Genomic DNA, 20,988 nt, shown 5'->3' with positions numbered 1-20,988 from the left:
TGTCCTTTGAAACGGCGTTTTAGGAGCCTTTGAAGCTCTCCCCCCTTAATGACGCATTGTTCGTTAATAAGTCGCCTGTAACATTCCCCCATTAGGAAATCGCTGTCTGCCGACTCGCTGAGTAATAATAATCCCAATGTAATTGATAATGTGGGAGAATAAACGGGGATAGGCGCTACCTGGAGAATAGGGCGGAGGGAAGAGCGCGGTCGCTGCCTTCGTCCCTGCCAACGTCCTTCGGCGCGCTCGCCCTGCCAAAAATCCCTTTGACTTTGAGAATCAAAACTCCAGAGGGCTGATAAGAGATGGTGGGTGGAAGAGGCTCTGCCTCCGGTCAGGGTTTCTGGGGAAGGTGAGAGGAGATAAGGAGCATCTGGAAGCGCGAGAGTAGAGGAGGCAGATGGGGAGATAACGCCGAGATGGGGAGATTGCAACTCAGCAAGGACAGGTTTAATGCGGAGCAAAGGTGGTGCAGTCCCTTCGTCCCCCTCCTTTGGGGCTGTGCCCTCTCCAAGCGGCAGCATCTCAACAAAAAGCCCGCCCCAAAAAAACATAGAATGGTGTGGGTCGCTGCCCAAATAATCCCCCGTGGGGTGTCCAGCCCCCCCCAAGCACCCATCATCCAGGCAGGGTGCTGCTCCCGGCTGCTCACAGCTCACTGACACAGGGATTTTGCCCTTCCTTTTGAAATAATTGCTTTTTTCCCTCCCCAAAATAGATCAGGTCTCGGCTCTGCACCCAGGAAAGACATCCCTGCGGAGTGTGTGCAGATGTCTTGTCCCGGCTGGGTGGGCCTCTTGTTCCTGCCCTGGAAAGCTCTCCTTGCTGAAACATCCCGAGCAGTTTGGGACAAAATAAAAGCTGAAAAACCTCAGGTATGAAACCTGCTCTGCCTGTGGTAGAATTTGCTCTCCAAGAGCACCCAGAGACTGAGCTCGTGTTGGTCACACAAATTGACCACACGGAATAGAATCACTGCTGGGAAATCTAAGAGCTTTTCCTTTCATCGCCCTGCACTGGAGCTGCTCAGCCATGACTCTCAGTTTTCACTTTAAAACAGACCTAAAATCAAGCAAGTTTAACCAAAAGGGTTAAGTATCTCCCCTTTCTTCTCCAGCCAAACCCAAACCTGGTAGTTTTGAACTCCTGCAAGCATCGCTTTGACTCCTGTTAAAATATCTTTTAGTTGCTCTGTTGTGCTTTGACCACCTTCTGAGACCCCAAAAACACCTGTCCCACCGCACATGGCTCCTGCTGCGCATGGTCCCCTCTTGGGCCTTGAAAACTGCTCCTCTTGCAAGGTCTCATCTCTTCCATTTGCTTCTATTGCCCTCTGCTGGGGACTGGCACAGAGAAGGATGATCCCTGGGTGCTGCTTTGCTTTCCTTCTCCCTCTCCCTCTGCAGTTTCTGGGGAGCCGCAGGTTGGGGTGCCAGCACAGCAGCAATCCCCCATCATCATCCAGATGTCTCAGAGAGTCACCTCTTGCCTGTGACATCTGTTTGTGGCCACCACATCTGGCCAAGAGGATGTGCACAGTGGTGAGCAAACACCGGAGGGGTCTCCAAGGGCATGTTTATGGGTGTGTAGATGCGTGTGAGATACATACAAGCTCCTACTTGTTTGCAGCTTGACAGCTCCGTGTGCCCTGAGCTGGACCGGACTTGGCACACGAGCTCAAACCAGGAGGGAACAGCTCATCCTGAAACACTTTGTGTAACCTCTGTGCTTCGGCAGGGGCCAATAGGGGTGGTTTGCACATAAAACAGAAGAAAAGAGGATTTTTGAAAGGGTCGCACTGACAAAACCAAAGCGTGGGTTAGAGCAGTGGTAGAATCACCATCCCTGGAGGGGTTGAACAGATGCGGAGATGAGGTTCTCAGGGACATGGGGGAACAGTTGGACTCGATCTTCAGGGGCTTTTCCAACCAAAATGATTCTATGATAACCACCAGGTCCTATGATAACCTTCAGGTCTGGTCCAAAGAAGTAGCTGAACCCACAGAGCCTTTGGTTTCAGCGAGGAGGGCTCCAAGGGGATCAAATGGCAACAAAGTGTTGCACTGAAGTGACATTAATGACCTTTGCTGGACACTCAAGGTGCCATCAAGTTGTCTGATGGCTCTAGATGTAAGAGAAGCCCCAGAGAATTCCAACAGGCAGCGTGACAGCTCAGGCCAGAGTTTCTGCTGCAGCCCGGCAGCATTGCCGCTGGAAAGCCCAAAAGCGGAGGACAAACATGGGAGCACGGGCTGCTCGTGTCACACGCACCACGGTGACAGCTCCAGCCCAGCCTGGGGGTGATTTTTGGGGGGGACAAAGCTGAATTCATGCAGCAATCTCTCCAAACCCAGGCAGATACGATGCTCTGGCACAGCGATAACCGTGCCCCACGCTGGGCTGCCACCCACGGGCTCCGAAAAGGAACAAATCAGCAGCATTCAGAGCAATATTCTTCATTTCCAAGCATGTCATTTCTGCCCTCTGGCAAAAAGTTCCCCCCCCACCACCTTTTTAGCAGCTTTTATATTTCATGGGGTTGAATCGAAGGTGGAAAAGGGGAGGGAAGAAACTGGAGACCGGTTTATTTTGAGAATTTGGGGGGTTTCGGCAGCTGGGAGATGCTGCAGGGTAGGGGGAGACTCTCCCATACCCAGAGAGGAAGGGGACAGGAAAACAAAGATGGGTCAAGGAGCAGGAGAAAGAGAAGCCACCACCCCCAGGGTGTCCTGAGGTCCCCTGGCGACATCCAGCTCTGAAGGGGACACTCTGTCCTCCTTCCAAATATCACCACGTCCCACCTGGACCCGCTTCTCTGCAACTGATGGAGAGAAAGTTTGGAGAAGAGCAACACAGGGAGAAAGAGAGGGAAAAACAGCAGCGGGTTTTGGGCACCAAGGGGATGGAAATCAAGGCAGCTTCAAGATTTCGTGCCCTCGGTCATGGCTGGCGCCGAGGAGGGAGGATAGACCCAGCACAGTGGGCTCTGCTTCCAAAAATCCTTGCACACCCACCGGATTGCGGCTGATGGAGGAGAGGAACGCCTTATAGCAATTAATTCCCAAAGTGTAATTAACATCCAGGCCAGCTCGGTGCGATCTCCAGCTGTTAATGAAGCATGGCACCGCTTTAATTCCTGCTACGCCGCACTGTCTTCTTATTAAATCCAGGAGTGGGTTCCATCACATTTCCCTTAAAGGGAAAAGGGAAAGAGAGAGAAATGGAGCAGGATTGTCTCAATGAAATAGGAGAGATTAGAGTTTGCCGGATAAAGAAAGTAGGAGGGGGGGAGGGCACAAAATATGAAATTTCGTCTGCATGTGCGTGCGTTCTCTCTCGCAATGACCTCCTTACGCCCCATCCATCAGCCTGGGGTTGGCTTATTCTAACGAGCGGAGCTTTTTTCTGGTGTGTACCAGGCCCATCAGACACAATCTGCATGCCAATTACTGGAGCAGACCCCCTGATACCGAGAAATGGAAATGAGCTGTCAAGCGAAAAGCGGCGGTGGCGGGTTGGGTTTGAATCGCCTGCGCTCCCGCTCGGGTCCGTCCGTGCCCCGCTCGGCGCGTGGCCACGACAAAGGGGTCCCCGATGGAAAAAGTCATCTAGAATAATAATTTTTAAAAAATTAAAATAAAAATTTTAAAAAACAGCACCCAACTAGTATATTTTATTGTTGTTCGCCTCAGTTGCTAACATTTGGGGCACAATGTAAAATTCACCAGAGGGCAAGAGCCAGTGGGAGGAGGAGGAGGGGGAAAAGAGTTGGGGTAATTGTTTTTTTGCGGTGGGTAGATCAAGGGAAGGACACAGGGAGGAAATGTCACCGTGAGGACAAACCAGAACCAGGTCTGGTTTCTCCGATGCTCAGGAGTGGGTGTTCAGCAGCAGTGCCGGAGTGCAGCACCCCAAATCTGCCAGCTGTGGGTCTGGCACCCGCTGCGGGGAGGCACAAAAGCCACCCCAGGGACGGACAAAAGCCACCCCAGAGAGGGACAAATCCCAGCGCAGGGATGGAAAGTTCCCACCACGAGGGATGTAGGACAGGGAAAAGAGTTGCCCAGGTAAACATCCCCCCAAAATCATGGTACCAACCAGAGTATACCTACCTACAGGATGTTCTCCTTCAAAAATGGGGATGGTAACAGGCTCACTGCAAAAGCAGCAGCCAGGGCATGCTCAAGCTGGTGTCTTACAGCCCTCAGAGCTTGGAGAGCTTTGGAGAAATATTTGGGGGGAAAAATGCGCCAAAACCCAACCATAACGCTGAATTGTCTGCATCCTGCAGCCCACCAAGCCGTGATGGAGGAGAGCAGCAAGGGGGGGACAGAGGCTGGTCAAGGAGATGATGCATCCCCCTTTACAAAGGGCTGGAATGTGGCAGGGGGCTGAGGTTGGAGGGTTCAAGTGCAGGAGGAGGAAAGTGACTCTCTTCATCCCATCTTTGTGCCAGGGGAAGCCCGTGGGGCCGGAGCTGCCCCTCTTGGCAGCTGCGTTCCGGGGGGGTCGCGGCACTGCAACTTGACAAGCATCGCTTAACATGCCTCACCGCTCCGTAATAACCTCATACATCAGCAGGGAGAGCCCAGGGAGCGCAGCCGGACCAGCTCTGCTGCTGCATCAGCATCATTAGCACAAGGGCCCTTGGCTCGATATGCAAACGGACTGCAGGTCCCCAGGAAAACATCGGTTATTGCTGCATGGTTGTGGCACAGGCCCAGCCTGACATCTAGTGGCACTGGGCAAATTGGGGCAAACTGGGGAACCCAACAGCTCCCTCTGCTCCCCAGGCGCCTGCAGATCTCCTCATAGAATCATCGCAGAACAGTTTGGGTTGAAGGGACCTCTAAAGCTCCCCCAGTGCCACCCCTGCCATGAGCAGGGACATCTTCACCAGCTCAGGTTGCTCAGAGCCCCGTCCAGCCTGGCCTGGGATGTCTCCAGGGATGGTTCATCCACCACCTCTCTGCCCAACCTGGGCCAGGCTCTCACCACCCTCAGGGACAACAATTTCCCTTTATCCAGCCTGAGTCTAAAATCATTATCCCTTGTCCAGTCACAGCAGGCCCTGCTAAAAAGTCATCCCCATCTTTCTTATCGGCCCCTTTTAAGTACAGAAAGGCCAAAATCAGGTCTCCCCCAGGAACAAGCAGGACAGGCGGAGCTGAGTGACTTAGTTGCTTTATTGACGCCCCCAGCAGCCCCGTCCCCAGGCTGCCTCACTCGGCGATGCTGCGGAAGGACTGGACGGCGGGACTGGCCGCCCCCCACTCCACGGGCTTGCGGTATTCACCCTTGGTGAGCAGGTACTGCCGGCCCCGGTAGTTGGGATGCTCGTAGAAAACCCAGACGCCCTCCAGGACCCTGCAGGCATGGACCTCCCTCATGTGCCACTTCTCCATGATGGAAGGGCAGTCTTCGGTGGCTTCGAACATCTGCCCGCCAAAATCACCCTTCTCAAAGAGTTGGATGTGGCCCCGGCCTCCACTTGGCTAGAAAAAGGGAGGAGAAAAATGGAATCAGTGTGTCCCCAGCTTTGTCCATCATCAACGGGTGAGAGCAGAGCTGATGCTTGGTCAGACTGGGACCAGGCACCACCCCCCCCGCCCCAGGACAGCTGAACAGCCCCCAAAAGCACGGTGGGGAGGCACCTGCAGTAACTCCCGTGCAAAGAAAGCACAAAAGTACTGAGCCCCAGAGCATCTGGGGCTCAAAGCCCCACCACGGCCCCAGTTTTGCAGGGGGCGATGAGGCCACGTCAGCGGGTCCTAGGCTCAGTCCCGCTGGTGCCACGAACCCTTCAGCTCTGCGTGAGCATCGGGAGAGACGGGACCCCTTCCGCTCCCCACTCCTCCAGGCAACCAGGAGTTTAATGAGCTGCTGACCCCAGCTGGGTTTATTCCAGGCGGATGCGGCGCAGGTATTTTCCACTGTGTTTTGAAGCGCTGTGTTGCCCGAAGGCACTCGCGGCGGTTTTAATCTGCAGCTGCCTGGACAGCATCTCCCCCCTGCCTCCCCCAGCCCAGCTCTGTGGGGGATCTCAGATCCAGGCACTGATGCTGCAGCTTTTCTGGGGGTCCCCATGCACACCCCCAAACATGGGGGAAATCCAGGCACCGGCTGGATATGGTATGGTCCCTGCAAAACCCCTTCCCAGCTGTGAAACCTGGGACACCACAGCTGTGCTGCTCAAGTCAGTGATGCGTGGAGGAACAACCACAGGCACCAGTACAGGTTGGGGGGACCTGCTGGAAAGCAGCTCTGCAGAGAAGGACCTGGGAGTTCTGGGGGACAACAGGGTGACCATGAGCCACCAATGTGTCCTTGTGGCCAAGAAGCCAACGGTACCTGGGGTGCATTAAGAAAAGTGTGACCAGCAGGTCGAGGGAGGTTGGAGGTTGTTCCTGCCCCTCCGGTCTGCCCTGGTGAGGCCACATCTGGAGTTGTGTCTAGTTCTGGGCTCTCCAGTTTAAGAAGGACAAGGAATTACTGGAGAGAGTCCAGCGCAGGAACACAAAGATGCTGAGGGGTCTGGAGCATCTTTGTGCTGAGGAGACACTGAGAGAGCTGGGGCTGTTGAGCTGGAGAAGAGAAGCTGAGAGGGATCTGATCAATGGGATCAATAGCTCATGGTGGGTGTCAGAGGATGGACCAGACTCTGTTCAGTGGTGCCCAACGCCAGGGTGAGGGGCAACGGGCACAGACTGAAACACAGGAGGCTCCATCTGAACATGAGCAGAAACTTCTTTGCTGGGAGGTGCCAGAGCCCTGGAACAGGATAGTTTCAAGTGTCATTCCCATTCCTGGTGACACTAGGGCTGTTCTCCCCATGTCCACGCTACCCAGAAGGACGTGGGGACACTCAAATTCAGTTCCCTGTGTCAGAAGGAGCCCTGGCTGGTTAGAGGTGAACAAACTGGTCTGAGTGCTCCTGCAAAACCCACGTCCCGCTGGGACAGGCCTTGCTCCCACCAGCAGATTTGGATCAGTCAGCAGCAGCAAACCGGAGAGCGACTTGCCTGGACACTGAGGTCTCTGGAAGAACATGCAGATAAAACTGCTGCTGTTACCAGAAACCCACCTCCAAGGTGCTCTGAGGGACCTATGATAAGAGTGGAAGAAATTTATCTTCTCCACTTTTAGAATCACTTTGGTTGGAAAAGACCCTCAAGATCATTGAGCCCAACCGTTCCCTCTCCCCTGGCACTGCCCCATGTCCTGAGAACCTCATGTCCGTCTGTCCAACCCTCCAGGGATGGTGACTCCAGCACTGCCCTGGGCAGCCTGTTCCAATGCCCCACAGCCCTTTGGGGAAGAAATTGTTCCCCACATCCAACCTCAACCTCCCCTGGCGCAACTTGAGGCTGTTTCCTCTCATCCTGGTGCTTGTTCCTTGGGAGAAAAGACCAAACCCTTCCATGTTACAAATGCCTTGCCATTTGCACCAGCACACTAAAATCCTTAAATGACAGGTGTCTAGTTAAGATATCCCTCAGGAAGAGGTCACGCTTACTATCTGGACGGCTTTGCAGGAGCCGAGGCGGTCGTTGAGGCCCATCCACTGGTGGTAGTCAGGATACTCGCCGTGCGTCAGAACGTACATGTTCCCAGAGAAGTTGGGTCTCTCATAGGCCACCCAGGTGCCTCCATCCACCCGGATGGAGTTGCAGCGGCTCAGGTAGGTGTGAAAATCGGGGCAGTCGCTGTCGCACTCATAGTAACGGCCTAGGAAATTCTTGTCTTCATAGAAGGTGACCTAAAGACAAGCAGAAGAAGGGAAGCAGGGAGTTTCCTCATCACTCCGCACCTGTATCCATATTCTAGCCACATCACAGTGTGAAATATCTGAAAACAAAGCCCTTGAGATGTCAAAAACTCATCAAGCCCAACCATTGAGCAGGACCAACAAACCCGACCACCAATTCACAGCAGCCAGTTCCATCCCAATCCAACACAAAGCTCCCTTGGTGAAGTCCTTGCCCTCTTTGCAGCAAAACACTGAAATCATTTCCCTCCCACCTTCTCTAGGATCAGAAGTCACTAAATTATGGCCAAGGGAGCCAAGAGTAGCCAATGGACTGTACTAAGCGGAGCTTCACTTAGTCTGGCTTACCAAGCGTTCGAAGTTAGACCTTTACCGAGTGTCTCTTTCCTCCTGGGCCTTGTCTTCCAGCCTCGTGATCGTTCTCCTTGTTCCCACCCTAATGGTCCCCAGTTGGCTTCTTCGAAAGTCAATGCCAAAACTGGACATAAAACTGCAGGAGCATTCCAGGTACATGGTGGATAGCACAGGTCTTCAGACACACGAAGATTGTGTTTGCTGCTTCTGCTTTGGTTGCGGCAAGCTTGTGATGCAGCTGATGGATTTCTGACCCATCACCATGTTTCTTTCCCAAGAGCTGACTGCAACACCCTTGGCTTAGGGACACTTTTTCCCTATTTGATCACAACCAGTCTGAAATGATCTTGAGAGCAAAGCCCATTCCTCTTGCCAAAATCACCAATCACCAAAACAGCCAGCCCTGACAGGTGACGTGTTTTCTTCAGAAAGCCCTTTGTGGAAACATTGCCAGGTCCTAGACCCAGACCGGTCCTTCACACGTCCCTCCAGATGACAATTAACCATCAAGAGCTGCTCTTTACAATAAGACGTCCTGAACCATCGCATCTATTTTGACTCTATCCTTTGCTTATTTGTGGTACTGTGATGCCGGATCATACAAGAAATTACAATAGTTTATTTAACAGACGTAGAGATGAGGTTCTTAGGGACATGGGTTAGTGCCAGGCTTGTGTTTAACGGTTGGACTCTATGATCTTAAAGCTCTTTTCCAACCAAAATGATCCTATGAATTCATCTCAACAGATCCCGTTCACCTGCACCCAATCACCCACCCGTCTTCCAGCTTAGCAGGAGTTTCATTAATTACTCCAGCATCTTCTAGAGTCTTGCATTGACTCAACTGATGTACAAATTGGTTGATCCAATGCAGCGTGCGCTCAAGACAGTGTTTCACCACTTGCCGAGAGAATTTCCCTAGCCACCACGATTTAAACATCTAACGTGCAGAACCCCGTAATCCGGTTTTCCCATAGTTTTCCCACAGCTCGAGCATTAAGACATCCAAACACCTTTTGATCCTGGCTGGTTGTACGTCACCTACGTGAGTTGGCTGCCGACATTGCTCTAACATCAGTGCTGTTAAAACGCTGTTCATTGTCACCGCTTCAACCCAGGAGACAAATTCCAACCTAAGACAACCCTCTTACTATTTTGTTTTCCATTCACTTTGTGTTAATAAATAATTTAGCCACAGTTTGCTTAGAGCTGGTTGGTCAGCATGTCCCACCAGCCTGACCAGGCATTTGGGGACTCAGAGGATTTATGTCCTTGCTCTTGTGACCTGTTAATAGACTTTTATTTAGATAATGTCATTTCCCTCACATTTTCCTCTTACTTTCAAGAGCTGGATCTCCCATTATGAACCAGCCATTTCAATTCCAGATTCATCGCTTTGTTTCAGTCACATCTTACCGCAATGCAAATCACCTTCCTTCAGTAACGTTTAGTAACTTTTAATTCTCTCCTTCGCCCTTTTCTTCTCCCTGGAACACACGAGGCAAGAGCACAGCACGGAGAAAAGATGTGATTTGCACTGAATTTGCTCCTCCTGGACATTTTGCTGCTCCACAGCAGCATATAGTGAACACATTCCCTGCAGCACAGACCTGGCACTCAGCAGGATAAAGACAGGACAGGTTTAAGTCTGTTTAAGCGGACAAGAGACTCAAGCACGAATCAGTTGCACTTCTCCAGCACCTTCTTATGTACAGGGACATAAAAAATGTAGCACTGTGATCTACAGCCCCCAGGTTGGAAGGGAGCAGCACACTGCGTTCGGTTCCTAGCGCGGGCTCAGAAATAGCCAAATCGCTTTGAGCCAAGATCACAGAAAAAAGCTGTGGAGAAGCAGGGACTGAATCCAGATCTTCCACAGCATCTGCAAAACCCCTCTGCCCCTTGGGTCCTACAGTCAACACAGGCTACAAGGAACAGAACCCAAAAGCAAAACTAATAAAATGCCAAGATGTACATCTGTCCACAACCTCTTAACTCATATTTAAATTTGACAGGAGAAACTGGCCACTAGCCCCAACTTCTCCCCCTCCTTTCCCAGCCATTTGGCCCAGCCCAACCTGCAGCAAGGTCTGCGTGACCAACCGGCTCTGCAAACTTTGAGACCGCGGCGTCGGAGCAGGATCCCCAACTGATGCGCATCGCTAACTGCAGCCGAGCTTCCTCATCTGCCTTCTGCTCCAGTTCCAGTTCAGCTCTGCCAATGCCACCACATCACCAAGCCGGTTCACATCTCTCAGGGAATGTTTTCAGGCGTCTTTCTGTTGTAGCAAACCCTTTGTTCTATCATTGAAGATGTGGCGGCTGCTGCTGGCATCAGGACTCGGTTCCTCTCGAGGAAGCGTCCACAAGATTCTGCTCTGCTCATCACGTTCGCTGCTGGCACAGAAGCTTCCGCCATCAATTTAACAAGGCATCAGGTCCTGCTGCATTTTAAAATATCCCCTCACCAGTCACTGTGTTCCTCTCCAGCCTCTCGTAGAGCCAGACCTAGAGGAAACAGCCAGGATCTGGGAAAAGACTAGGGAGGGCTTAGCTCTGGCTTACCTCCGCCCCAGGAGGGGTTTCAGGCACCTCCTCTTGCCAAGCGACTGACAGAGGGGAAAGCTGTCAGCAGAACAAAAACCACCAAGTTTTTCCACAACTTACCCCCGATAAATTCTGTACTCCAAGCCCCAATCGTGAATAGGCTGCCAATAAACTTACCTTGGTTCCAGCTCTGGACATTTTCCGTTCCAGCCAAGCTCCCCGGTGCTGGAGGAACGTCAGAAGCTGTTACAAACAGCCAGGATCTCAGGCGCCCTTTTTATAATGGGCTTGTTTTAAACCAGACAGCCGCTTCGTCATGAGAATGGGATCCAAAATTTGAGTCAGTGATTCTGAGGCTATAGCCCGTTTCCAGAAAAGCAAACAGGATTATGGAATAAAGAAAGGCTTCACCATCCTTCCTTTGTTACCATTTGCTGAGTCAGAACACCAAAACTCGGCCAAAATGCACTCAAAACATGCAGCCCCCTGCCAAGTCCTGGAAGACGGGGGATGATTTGGCTGCTCTCTCCCTTTCAAGCATGTTAAACAAGGAGAAATCCTTGTTGGCTCTAAAAGCCCAGCCCTGTTTGTAAGGAAGAGACTCAATATTTATCAGAGAACATTGCCCCACAGCGAAGGATGGAGATACAAAACAGGGAACACATGCTCAGATGGGCTCGCGAAGAACAGCTTCGGCTTCAAAAAACACAGAGTGGAAACAACAAAGAGGCTGTGGATTTCTACAGCATGCCCTCAGCTTGAGCTATATCGCTCCAAATGGTGCCTGATGTCGAGAAAAATAATGATGTCTGGCCACACACCCCCAAAATGAGCAATTCCAGACATCGAAGGGTAAAGAACGATGCCCAAATTTCCAACAAAATCTGCCAGTGTCACAAATTCAACTCAAAACTCTCACAGCGCTGCCTGCGGTTTGACAGAGTTTTCATTTGAACCACGCTCAGCCCTGCTGAGCAGGGAGGGTGAGGATCGCTGGCTCCCGTCCACCCGCACCCCCTGCCAGCGCGGCGTGAAATAAAACCACCTCTGCAGCTATTCGCTGCCCGGCCCCAAGGCTTAGCGACACAAAGGGACGCGAAATCCGGCCCAGCGGCGCCCGAAACGCACAGAGCCTGCTGCAAATCCCTCAGGACAAGCAGTCTCGCGACAGCGGCTCCACGCACACTGAGACATCAGCACCTCGTCCTCTTGCATTTTAGGCATCTTGAATCACCCAGCACTGTTGCTTACAGCTCTTTCTGCTACAAAGCTGCGAGGCCACTTCATATATATATAAATTTTTTAATTCAAATTCTGCCTTACAAAGATCAAAATCCAACCATAACCTGGGTCCTATCGAAAGACAACTCAGTGAGACATCTCCAAGCTCCGCAGCAGTCAATTTGAACATCCCTCCTTGAAAAGTGGGTTAAATAGAATAAACTCGCCTTGTATTGCATCCACTGCCTCCCCAGGAGCAGAGACCTTCAGGAAAGTTTTAGCAACACAATATCATGCACTAAAAGTGCTCTCAGTTTGGATAACTCTTCTCAAGTCACACACAGCTGCTGCCTTTGGTCCCCACAGAGATGCCTTTGCCCATTTTGCCTAATTTATGTGCTCAGCTATGAGGGTATCTCCCCAAAACAGGCTCCACCAGCACATGGGAATGGTACTTGTTTAATTCAATACTCTTTACAAGAAACATTAAATGGTGTTTCTATCAAGACTGAAAACCTCCAGCTCCATGGTTGTTGCTAAATTAGCAGTTTTATCTCAGTTGGCTGGTTCATATTTCACTCAGCAGTAAAGACGTGTCCCACTAACACCCGCCGCACAGGTAAAGCCCTTTCCCTAGGACACGTGCCAGGCTTAGCCCAGAACTCTGTTTTATTGACATTTGTCAAAACGCTGCAAATGTATACAAAGCTAATTCCATAAAATCCCATTGCTTAAGTGCCATCTCATATAAAATAAAAAAAAAATCCACTGCAATTCATTAATAAAAAAAATAAATCAACAATTTCTTTGTCACATTTGTAAAACCAGTGCAGCCGGATCGTACCACAAAGCCCTGTGTGTGGCTTCGCACCGGGAAGGGCTGCTTGGCGGGATATTTGCACCCCGTGGACACCAACCACGATGGCAGCTTCCCCGCTACAGCATCTGCAACACAGCGTCTTCATGGACACACACTGGCTCCCTCACCAACAGGGTCATTACAGGGAAAGTGGTGTCGATCAGAAACCCCAATGTGGACATACAGACGGTCGCCAGTCCATGACAAGCATGTTCGGTCTTAATGACAACTGTTTTCGGTGTAACGCTGCCTGTTCCCAGGGCTCTGTAACAAAATAGAGGAGCTCATTTTACTCCCAACACTAGCAAAGGAAAAGCAACTCAAAGACTAAAGAAAAAATAAACATCAACTTTCAAATGGTTTGAAACACACAATGGTAGAAAAACCCAGTAAGCGGTTGTCTGTGACTCCTAAACCACTTTTACTTGGGAAGAGAAAGATGCTACAAAGTAAGAATTATTTGAAGTCTCAGTCAGTTCTGTTAAGCACAAAGTGAGGCAGGTAAGAACAGATTTAAATACATAAAGAGCAGCTGTTCAAATAGGTTTTGCCGTCAGATTCTGCACAATGCACCTGCACAGGCGCACATGGGTGTCCCCATTAAATGAAACACAACACCTGCAGAGAACAAGGGAGGTGCTGAGTACACAGTGAACAGATTCACCCTGAAAAGAGGTTTTGGCTGCAAAATAAGAACTAAAAATCAAATGCAAGGCTCTCGGGAGCACGTCCACTGAACAGCCTGCTGCTTCTCCCACCTCTGCCTGCTGCTTCTCCCACCTCTGCCTAGGCTGTGCGCACAAAATGTGTTCTTGACTCACCCTTTCTTTTCCTTCTGCTGTCCAGGACCGCGATGCTACCCCGCTGCCTGCTTGGAGCCTGCGGCGGGGGGGACCAGGCTGTCCAGCTGCTGACGGTTCCCCGTCTGAACCAGCCACTCGTAGAATTTGTTCTCTACCAGCATCTGGAACTGTTTCCTCTGATTCCTGAAACCAAAGGAAGATCGGCAGGGATGTCAAGGTCACGTTAATTATTATATTATACTTCTAAACCTCACCTTTGGTATTCAAATGAGGCTCCAAATATATCAGCTAAGAGCTGGGCTTGGATCCTGAACTTCCTATTCCAGGAAGAGAAGGTTTTTACCAAGTAAATGTGATGACAACGAACCCCAAAGACTGAACTTGGTGGAATTAGAGAAGTCACACAAAGTTCCTCATCCCACCAGCACAGCAACCCAGCTCAGAGCACAGATTAAAAACTGACTGAAAAGGGAAAAAAAGAAGATTAGTAACCAGCGTTTAAGCACTGAAGACACTAAACTCTGTTCTGACAGCGTCTGAAAGAGAGAGGATGGAGATTGGGAAACAAAATGTGCATCTAAACACTCCTCAAATAATTCTCCTTACTGGTAAATAACTTTTGGCGTGGTTTTGGTTAAGACCAGTACTAACAGGGCGTACAGCTTGCAGAGTTTCTCCAGAACTGATCCCAGCCCTCTGGGATCAGCTCAGCTCTGGAATTTCTTAAGCCAAAGGTACCATGAGTATTGACTAACTCCTGCTGCATGTTATTTTCTACAAGCTTACGTGATTCCATTTGGGCCATATGTAAAACATGAACATTTTCAATATCCTGTGCACATTTCAAGTGGTTTTGCTTTGAACTCACTCCTAATTGGATGTGCTGATCCCATCCCATACCGGGAAAAGCAGCAAACCAGCCAGATTCATTTTTGTGCCACTCGGTTTCCCAGAGGCTCAGGGTCCCCAGACCCTTTTTCTCAAGTTAAAGGCTCTTCTTTGTACTATCGCTTCCATTTGAGACATTCCCCAGAAAACAGGGTTCTAGGAGAGAAACTTAAATTCCTCCCCAGTGAATGTGAACACAAAGGCAGACGCTTCTTTCTTCTCTTCGGGTTTTATCTTCTCCAAGTGCTTTTTATATACGTTGATCTGCTGCTGACCCCGAAAGACTTTCTGTCTGATATGCTCGGAAAATGAATAAACAGGATTTTATGCTTTTGCAAGTTGTTCCTCAAGCTGTCTTACTGGGCCTGTCTTACGGGGTTTTTACTTTCAGCCTGGCAGGATTTACATTCTTTTTTTGCCCCACTTTCCTCATTCAGACAACTTCAACTTCTTGAAAGACATTCTTCTTATTCCTAACCGTCTCTTTCACCTCCCAGTTCAAGCACAGCAGCATTTTTCTTTCTACAAGCCTGATATCCTGTTTGCTCTAAGCCTCCTGGTTGTCTCTCTCGCTGTTTCCCTGCCTGCAGGAGACAGAGACATTTTACACCGTCAGCTGCCCACTTTTTCAGCAAGCTTCTGAACCTGGCACAGTTTTCCCCCTTTCATTAAATAATCCACCCCGGTACCAAGCCCTGGCCTCCTGTGACTGCTGTTCAATCTAAGCACATCATCCGTGTAACCTCGTATTTCTTTAACAGGAAGATTTTTAACAGACCAAATGCCTTTGCAAAACTCTGGGGTGAGAAGCAGCAGCCCTGGAAGGACCACGGCTGGAGGGCAAAGAAACACCTTAGATGAGGTTGATAGATGCAACAGATGACACTAACACAAGGGCTGAAGCCACAACTTCCCTTCCCGCTGCCTTTCAAGACTCAAAGACAGAGTTTTGAAGGTTTTATGCCTCTGTCACTACTGCTGGGTCACTACTGCTTGGCTACCCTCCCAAAATCCTGCCCCAGAAGCCTTTCTCTGGTGTGATGGGGAGTGTTGACAGTTTGACCCAAGAGGTTTTCATATTCTGTGTTCTCCAGAGGATAAACCCCCTGAGATCACCACTTATCAGCCCCCAGTTACACACCGTTACAAGCCATCGAATGCGCACAGAACAGAAAGAAAAATCTACATGGCTCTAGCACAGCTTAGAGAACAAAACCTGTTCTCATCTCTTCAGGCTTTCACAATCTAATATCTGGGTTTCTGTCCCCATTCTTATTCACAAAGGAAGCCAGGTTCTTCAGGTTACTGCAGCGAAAAAGGTTCACAAAAAGATAAAAGCAGTTAAACTGAAGTCAGGAGAGATTTGCACCCTTGTCTGACCTGGCTGGCTGCAGAAGAAAGCACAGTGACAAAGGAAGCAAAGGGAAACTTTTCCAGAACTCTGCAGCAGGTACTGGGAAAGCAAACAGACATGCATCAGTACGTGAGACAGGCTAGGACAGGCCTAGCTAGGACAAAAACAGCTGGGCAGAGGATTCCACGCGATCTAAAAAAGAGAACTTGAAAAGCTGCTGCCCATGAGGTGATCTACTCGGTTCACAAGTCCATTCTTAGCTCACCTCAGCAACAGACAGGAGAGTAATTTAAAGCTTCAATCGCAACGTAAAGGTTGTGCTAAGAGCAATCACCCATCAGCCACAGGCCAGTAACAGGTCAAGCTGTTGAGGGAACACGCCCAGACCTCACCCACTGCAGCACTGGGAGAAGAACAGAGACAGCAAAGGCAGCAGCAGTGCGAAGGGAGGTGTGAGTTCAGCAGTGTCTAACCAGGCGTCTCCTCGAGACTTGCAAGCCAGGAAAGCGCAATATCAGAGAGTTACAGTTTTGAGCATTATTCTCCTCACTATATTCATATGGAAGACCAGAATCCCAGGATTGCTAATTACTACAACTCTAGAAATGGCGTGCAAGACAAAGCTCATGCAAACCAACCCATTAGGACAGCATTTTTGTTGAACTACATGAAATTAATCTCCCGTTTGTACAGCCGAGCTGGGAGGCAGCTCCCAGGTTGCCGTCAGGGCGCCGCACTTACTTGGTCAGACCCGCCTCCTTCACCATTTTCTGCCAGATCTGCACCTTCTGCTCCCGCTGGCTCAGCGCTTTCTGATAAGCGTGGGGCAAACCCCCCGGCGTCTCCGTGGTGTCTCCTTCCATCTCGAAAGGAATCACGAAGGTGTAGAAGTCCGAGGGGGGCAGGAGGCGGAAGACGCCGGTGTCACCGCTCTCCTTGCACACCAGCACGGGGTTGTCCCAGTGGTTGGGCAGCGTGGCCAAGCCCACCTGAGCCATGTGGTCTTCCAGCATCGGGTAGTGGGTGTGGAATGGGGCGAAGCTGATGGCGTGGTTCCCTGAGAGGATGAGAGGCTGCGTGGGCGTGAGGATGTGAAAAGTACATCCAGCAGTGGAGGAAAGGGACAAACGATGGCAAACCACGATGACCTTGACATTGTCGCAGCTGTAGACATGAACAGAGGCCTGGACAGGGCCGAGGACAAACGTGCTGTTCCGGCACTTCTCAATGGTCACGGAGCTGCGGAAGAAAACAAGGACATGGTGAGCAGGAAACAGCAAAAACAGGACTTTTCATCTAACACGAACTTAGTTCTTCAACAAACTTACTGAACAGCCACAAAGATTATTAAGGAAGTGGAGCATCTCCCATAGGAGGAAAGACTGAGGGAGCTGGGGCTCTGGAGCTGGAGAAGAGGAGACTGAGGGGTGACTCATTCCTGGGGATCAATATGGAAAGGGGGAGTGTCAGGAGGATGGAGCCAGGCTCTTCTGGGTGACAACCAGTGACAGGACAAGGGGCAATGGGTGCAAACTGGAACACAGGAGGTTCCACTTAAACTTGAGAAGAAACTTGTTTGGGGTGAGGGTGTCAGAGCCTGGCCCAGGCTGCCCAGGGAGGTTGTGGAGTCTCCTTCTGTGCAGACATTCCAACCCGCCTGGACACCTTCCTGTGTAACCTCATCTGGGTGTTCCTGCTCCATGGGGGGATTGCACTGGATGAGCTTTCCAGGGCCCTTCCAACCCCTGACATTCTGGGATTCTGTGAAAACACATCCAGCTGTGTCCCAGAAGAATCAAAACTCACCGGAGGGGAGAGAGGAGATAAATGAAGGACTCGTTGCAGCGATGAATTCTTACATGAGCCCCCACCAAGGTGTCTGAGCTCTTGGCCAGCGTCTGCTTGTAAACCTGGCTCATGATCACCATGGGGAGCACCTCGGGCACCGCGCGAGTATTGCAGGCAATCTTTGCTCTCTGGGTTGTTCCTTCAACTGCAAAATCAAGTTCACCAATGCATTTAAAATTAAAAAGCATAAAAAGACTATACACAGACATGACAGCTCACTGTTCACACCCCTCAAGAAAATAATCAGCCCAAAACTTCAAGGACAGTATCATCAAATTTTGTCACTTTACAAGAATTGCACATTTTAAGACAGCAAAATGCTCCCTCTACAGTACAACCCTTCAGCAACCTCCCTGTCCTACATAACGCGCTGCCACTCCTACACTCGTGCAGTCAGAGGAAATAAAACATTAACCTGATCCTTTTTCCTCTTAAGGGGGAAGGTGTCACATCCCTGCAGGTGAGGGAATGCGATTCAAGGCAAGAAAACCCATACCAGTTTTCAGTTTGTCACAAACACATCACATTATCTATTTTCTGTGTCCAGCTCTACTTGAGTAATGAGGACAGCGATACTGGCCTCACTCAGGGGAACCTATGAAAATAAAGTCATTACTGTTTGCTTACAGAAGTGCTCCAAGGACCAGAAAAACACACACAGGTGTCACGCAGTACCTCTAGTCCCGCAGACTCGCCTCCACGCTGTCACTCTGCCCACTACACTGACAGCAGGAAGAAAACGAGGTAATAATTCCCCAGGCCCCTGCCAGATCCTGGACAGCAAGAGAAGCCAAGGCTGGAAAACTATTTCTGAAAATCAAGCTACCTTGCTGTGCCCACGCAAGCTTCTTCCCAGACTTGAGGCAGGCAGTCATCCCAAAAGGGTTTGTGGTCAGGCAAGCCCGCAGCCAGCTCTCCAGCTTGGGGAACGCGAAGGTTTTGGAGACCTTTGAGTAGCCGCTCTGTGCCTGGCAGGGCGGCCACAGCGCGAGCTCGTGCAGGGGATGGACCGTCCTGGACTTGGCCACGGTCCCTTCGATGAGAAAGCCAAGGGCGCAGACGGCTTCGTAGGACACCACGCTGCTGCGGGTGGAAAGGGACGAGGCCGCGAGCTGCTCCGGCTCCAGCAGCAGCTCCAGCAGTTCCGAGAGGTGGGTCTGCACGAAGGCGCGGTGCTCCTGATCATTCCAGTTCTTAGCGTGCAGAAAAACACAGAAGGAAATGAGTTCTCGCCGAGCTGACAAGCTGCACTGACATTATACAATGCATTGTTGCTTACACTCAGTCTAAAAGAGGGAAAGTGAGTAAAACACGGTGCTGTCACCTGCTCACTGCTTCTGAAACACAGAAAGGGAACTGGACTCATCAGCAACCTCCCCTCAAAAAGAGAAAACATTTTATTCTAGCTCCAAGTACTAAATATTTCATTCTAGAAAGCAGAAACAGACTCGCCAACAACCCTTCCCACACAAACTCCTGGAAACAAATCAATAACTGACAGTCAAGGTCTCACAACTGCTCGATTGGAAAAATGGCCGCGTCTATTCCAGACCTTCGGAGATGATTAAGTGCCGCCTTCCAAGGCGCTGCGGGGAAAAGCAGAGGGTCATTTCTTCCCAGGCAAGCAGACCAATAAACCAAACAACCTCTGAGGGAATCATTAGTTCACATTTAAAAGGGCTTCAGACCATTAAAAAAAAAGAAGGCTAGAATTATGGCAGACCTTAACATCAGCTTTTAAATAATGCTGGACTCTCCACAGCCACCCTGTACAGTTCCTCTCATTTCTTTTTTCATTTCTTCAGTCGGTATAAAGTTACCCATGCCCTATTTTTAATTATTTCACTGTGCCCCAAGCTGCATTTCACTAATTCATGCAGCTCACAACATCATCATCATGATAGAAACCCACAGCTTTGCAGCTGCCAATCTGGAATTTACTCTAAAACAGAGAGCTGCAACTGCTACATCCAACTCACTTCTCTTCTTTTAAAATACTGGGCAGTATTTTTAAAGGAAACAGTGGCATTTTTGACACAGTTGATGCACAGCTGACCAAACAACCCCCATTTCTGAAATATAACTTAATGGAGGGACCATCCTGGGATCCTATAGCGGATCACAGGAAAGCAGCTAACAGAGTAAGAAAAGCAGTAGAAAAACCACAGGGGCAGCTGCTTCTTACAAAGAGAATTGCCCATGCCCTGAAAGAACTTTCACAGGTTGCCTTTGGACTCTGGGGAATTCCTGTGGATGCCTGTTAGACAGACCACATCAACTGACAACCAATGACAGGACAATGGGCAATGAGTGCAAACTGGAACAGAAGAGGTTGCACTTAAAGACGAGAAGAAACTTTTTCTCACTGAGGGTGCCAGAGCCTGGCCCAGGCTGCCCAGGGAGGTTGTGGAGTCTCCTTCTGTGCAGACATTCCAACCCGCCTGGACACCTTCCTGTGTAACCTCATCTGGGTGTTCCTGCTCCATGGGGGGATTGCACTGGATGAGCTTTCCAGGTCCCTTCAACCCCTGACACTCTGGGATTCTGTAAACTTAATTCCATTTACTGTCAAGTGAAGTGTCTCAAATGTGATTCCAGCTCAGTTTGTACCACAGGCAGTGACACCCTCCCAGGAACAAACCAGCCCCTTTCCAACCCACCCCAGGGCAGCACTTTGCCGTTTCCCACACAAGAAAGAATCCAACAGCCGCAAATACCTTATTCTCCCCGGTAGATTTTCCAGTCAGGCTGGGAGACCTAGTCCTGGGGCTGGGCCATTCCTCCCCAATCAGAGACCTCCGCAGAGATACCTTGTGAACCTGCTGCACGTACAGGAACAGCAGGAACTGCAGAGTGTCCACGGAGAGCTGGCCAAGAGGGGACAAAACGGGCGTTAGGCCGCCCCAGGCCAGGCTGGTCACCCCCAAACCGACCCCCGCCCAAGCTCCTGCCTTGCTCCGCTCCCGCTCCAGCTCCTCGGCGCTGCCACACGCCGCCTCGGCCTCAGCCCACTCGAGTCTGGCGGGCGGGTCCCGCCGGAGGAGGCTGTGGAAGAGCTCGAAGTAGAGCCAGGCCAGGTCGCAGCCCAGCTGCAGCTTCCCACAGGCGATGTGCCGCCAGCGAGGCCACGCCAGCCGCGGGAAGCAGCCCTCGCCTGCTCGCGCCCGGGCGTACGCCGCCACTTTCCGCAGGTAGTGCGGGGCCAGGCGGGCGGGCGGCGGGGCCGGCAGGGCCCCCAGTAGGAACGGCTCCGTCCGCACCCACAACCGCACCGGCGCCGCCGCCACTGCCGCCTCCATGGCGACCGCCGCCCGTTTCCGGTGCCCGCCCAGGCGCCGACCAACGA

The 20,988-nt window shown here is 50.9% G+C and overlaps 2 protein-coding genes across 2 annotated transcripts; both read right to left on the bottom strand.

The window, feature by feature from the left end:
- Positions 1-5,168: 5,168 nt before the first annotated feature.
- On the bottom strand, positions 5,169-11,746 carry CRYGS (crystallin gamma S). Its single transcript, XM_005501573.3, has 3 exons — positions 10,847-11,746; positions 7,517-7,759; positions 5,169-5,495 (listed from the first exon to the last, which is right to left on the bottom strand). The coding sequence occupies exons 1-3, from the start codon at positions 10,865-10,867 to the stop codon at positions 5,223-5,225; spliced, it is 537 nt and encodes a 178-aa protein (XP_005501630.1). The 5' UTR covers positions 10,868-11,746; the 3' UTR covers positions 5,169-5,222.
- A 587-nt stretch (positions 11,747-12,333) lies between these two features.
- Positions 12,334-20,983, bottom strand: TBCCD1 (TBCC domain containing 1). Its single transcript, XM_013366691.3, has 7 exons — positions 20,594-20,983; positions 20,360-20,509; positions 18,469-18,835; positions 17,601-17,787; positions 16,536-17,033; positions 13,571-13,735; positions 12,334-13,013 (listed from the first exon to the last, which is right to left on the bottom strand). Exons 1-6 carry the CDS (start codon positions 20,939-20,941, stop codon positions 13,606-13,608), a joined length of 1,680 nt encoding a protein of 559 aa, XP_013222145.3. The 5' UTR covers positions 20,942-20,983; the 3' UTR covers positions 12,334-13,013; positions 13,571-13,605.
- Positions 20,984-20,988: the final 5 nt, after the last annotated feature.

The sequence above is a fragment of the Columba livia genome, chromosome 9 (genome assembly GCF_036013475.1).
Source record: "Columba livia isolate bColLiv1 breed racing homer chromosome 9, bColLiv1.pat.W.v2, whole genome shotgun sequence".
In the NCBI taxonomy this organism is placed as follows: Eukaryota; Metazoa; Chordata; class Aves; order Columbiformes; family Columbidae; genus Columba; species Columba livia.
Note: the sequence above shows the minus strand (reverse complement) of the source record. Positions and strands in the feature narration are given on the sequence as shown.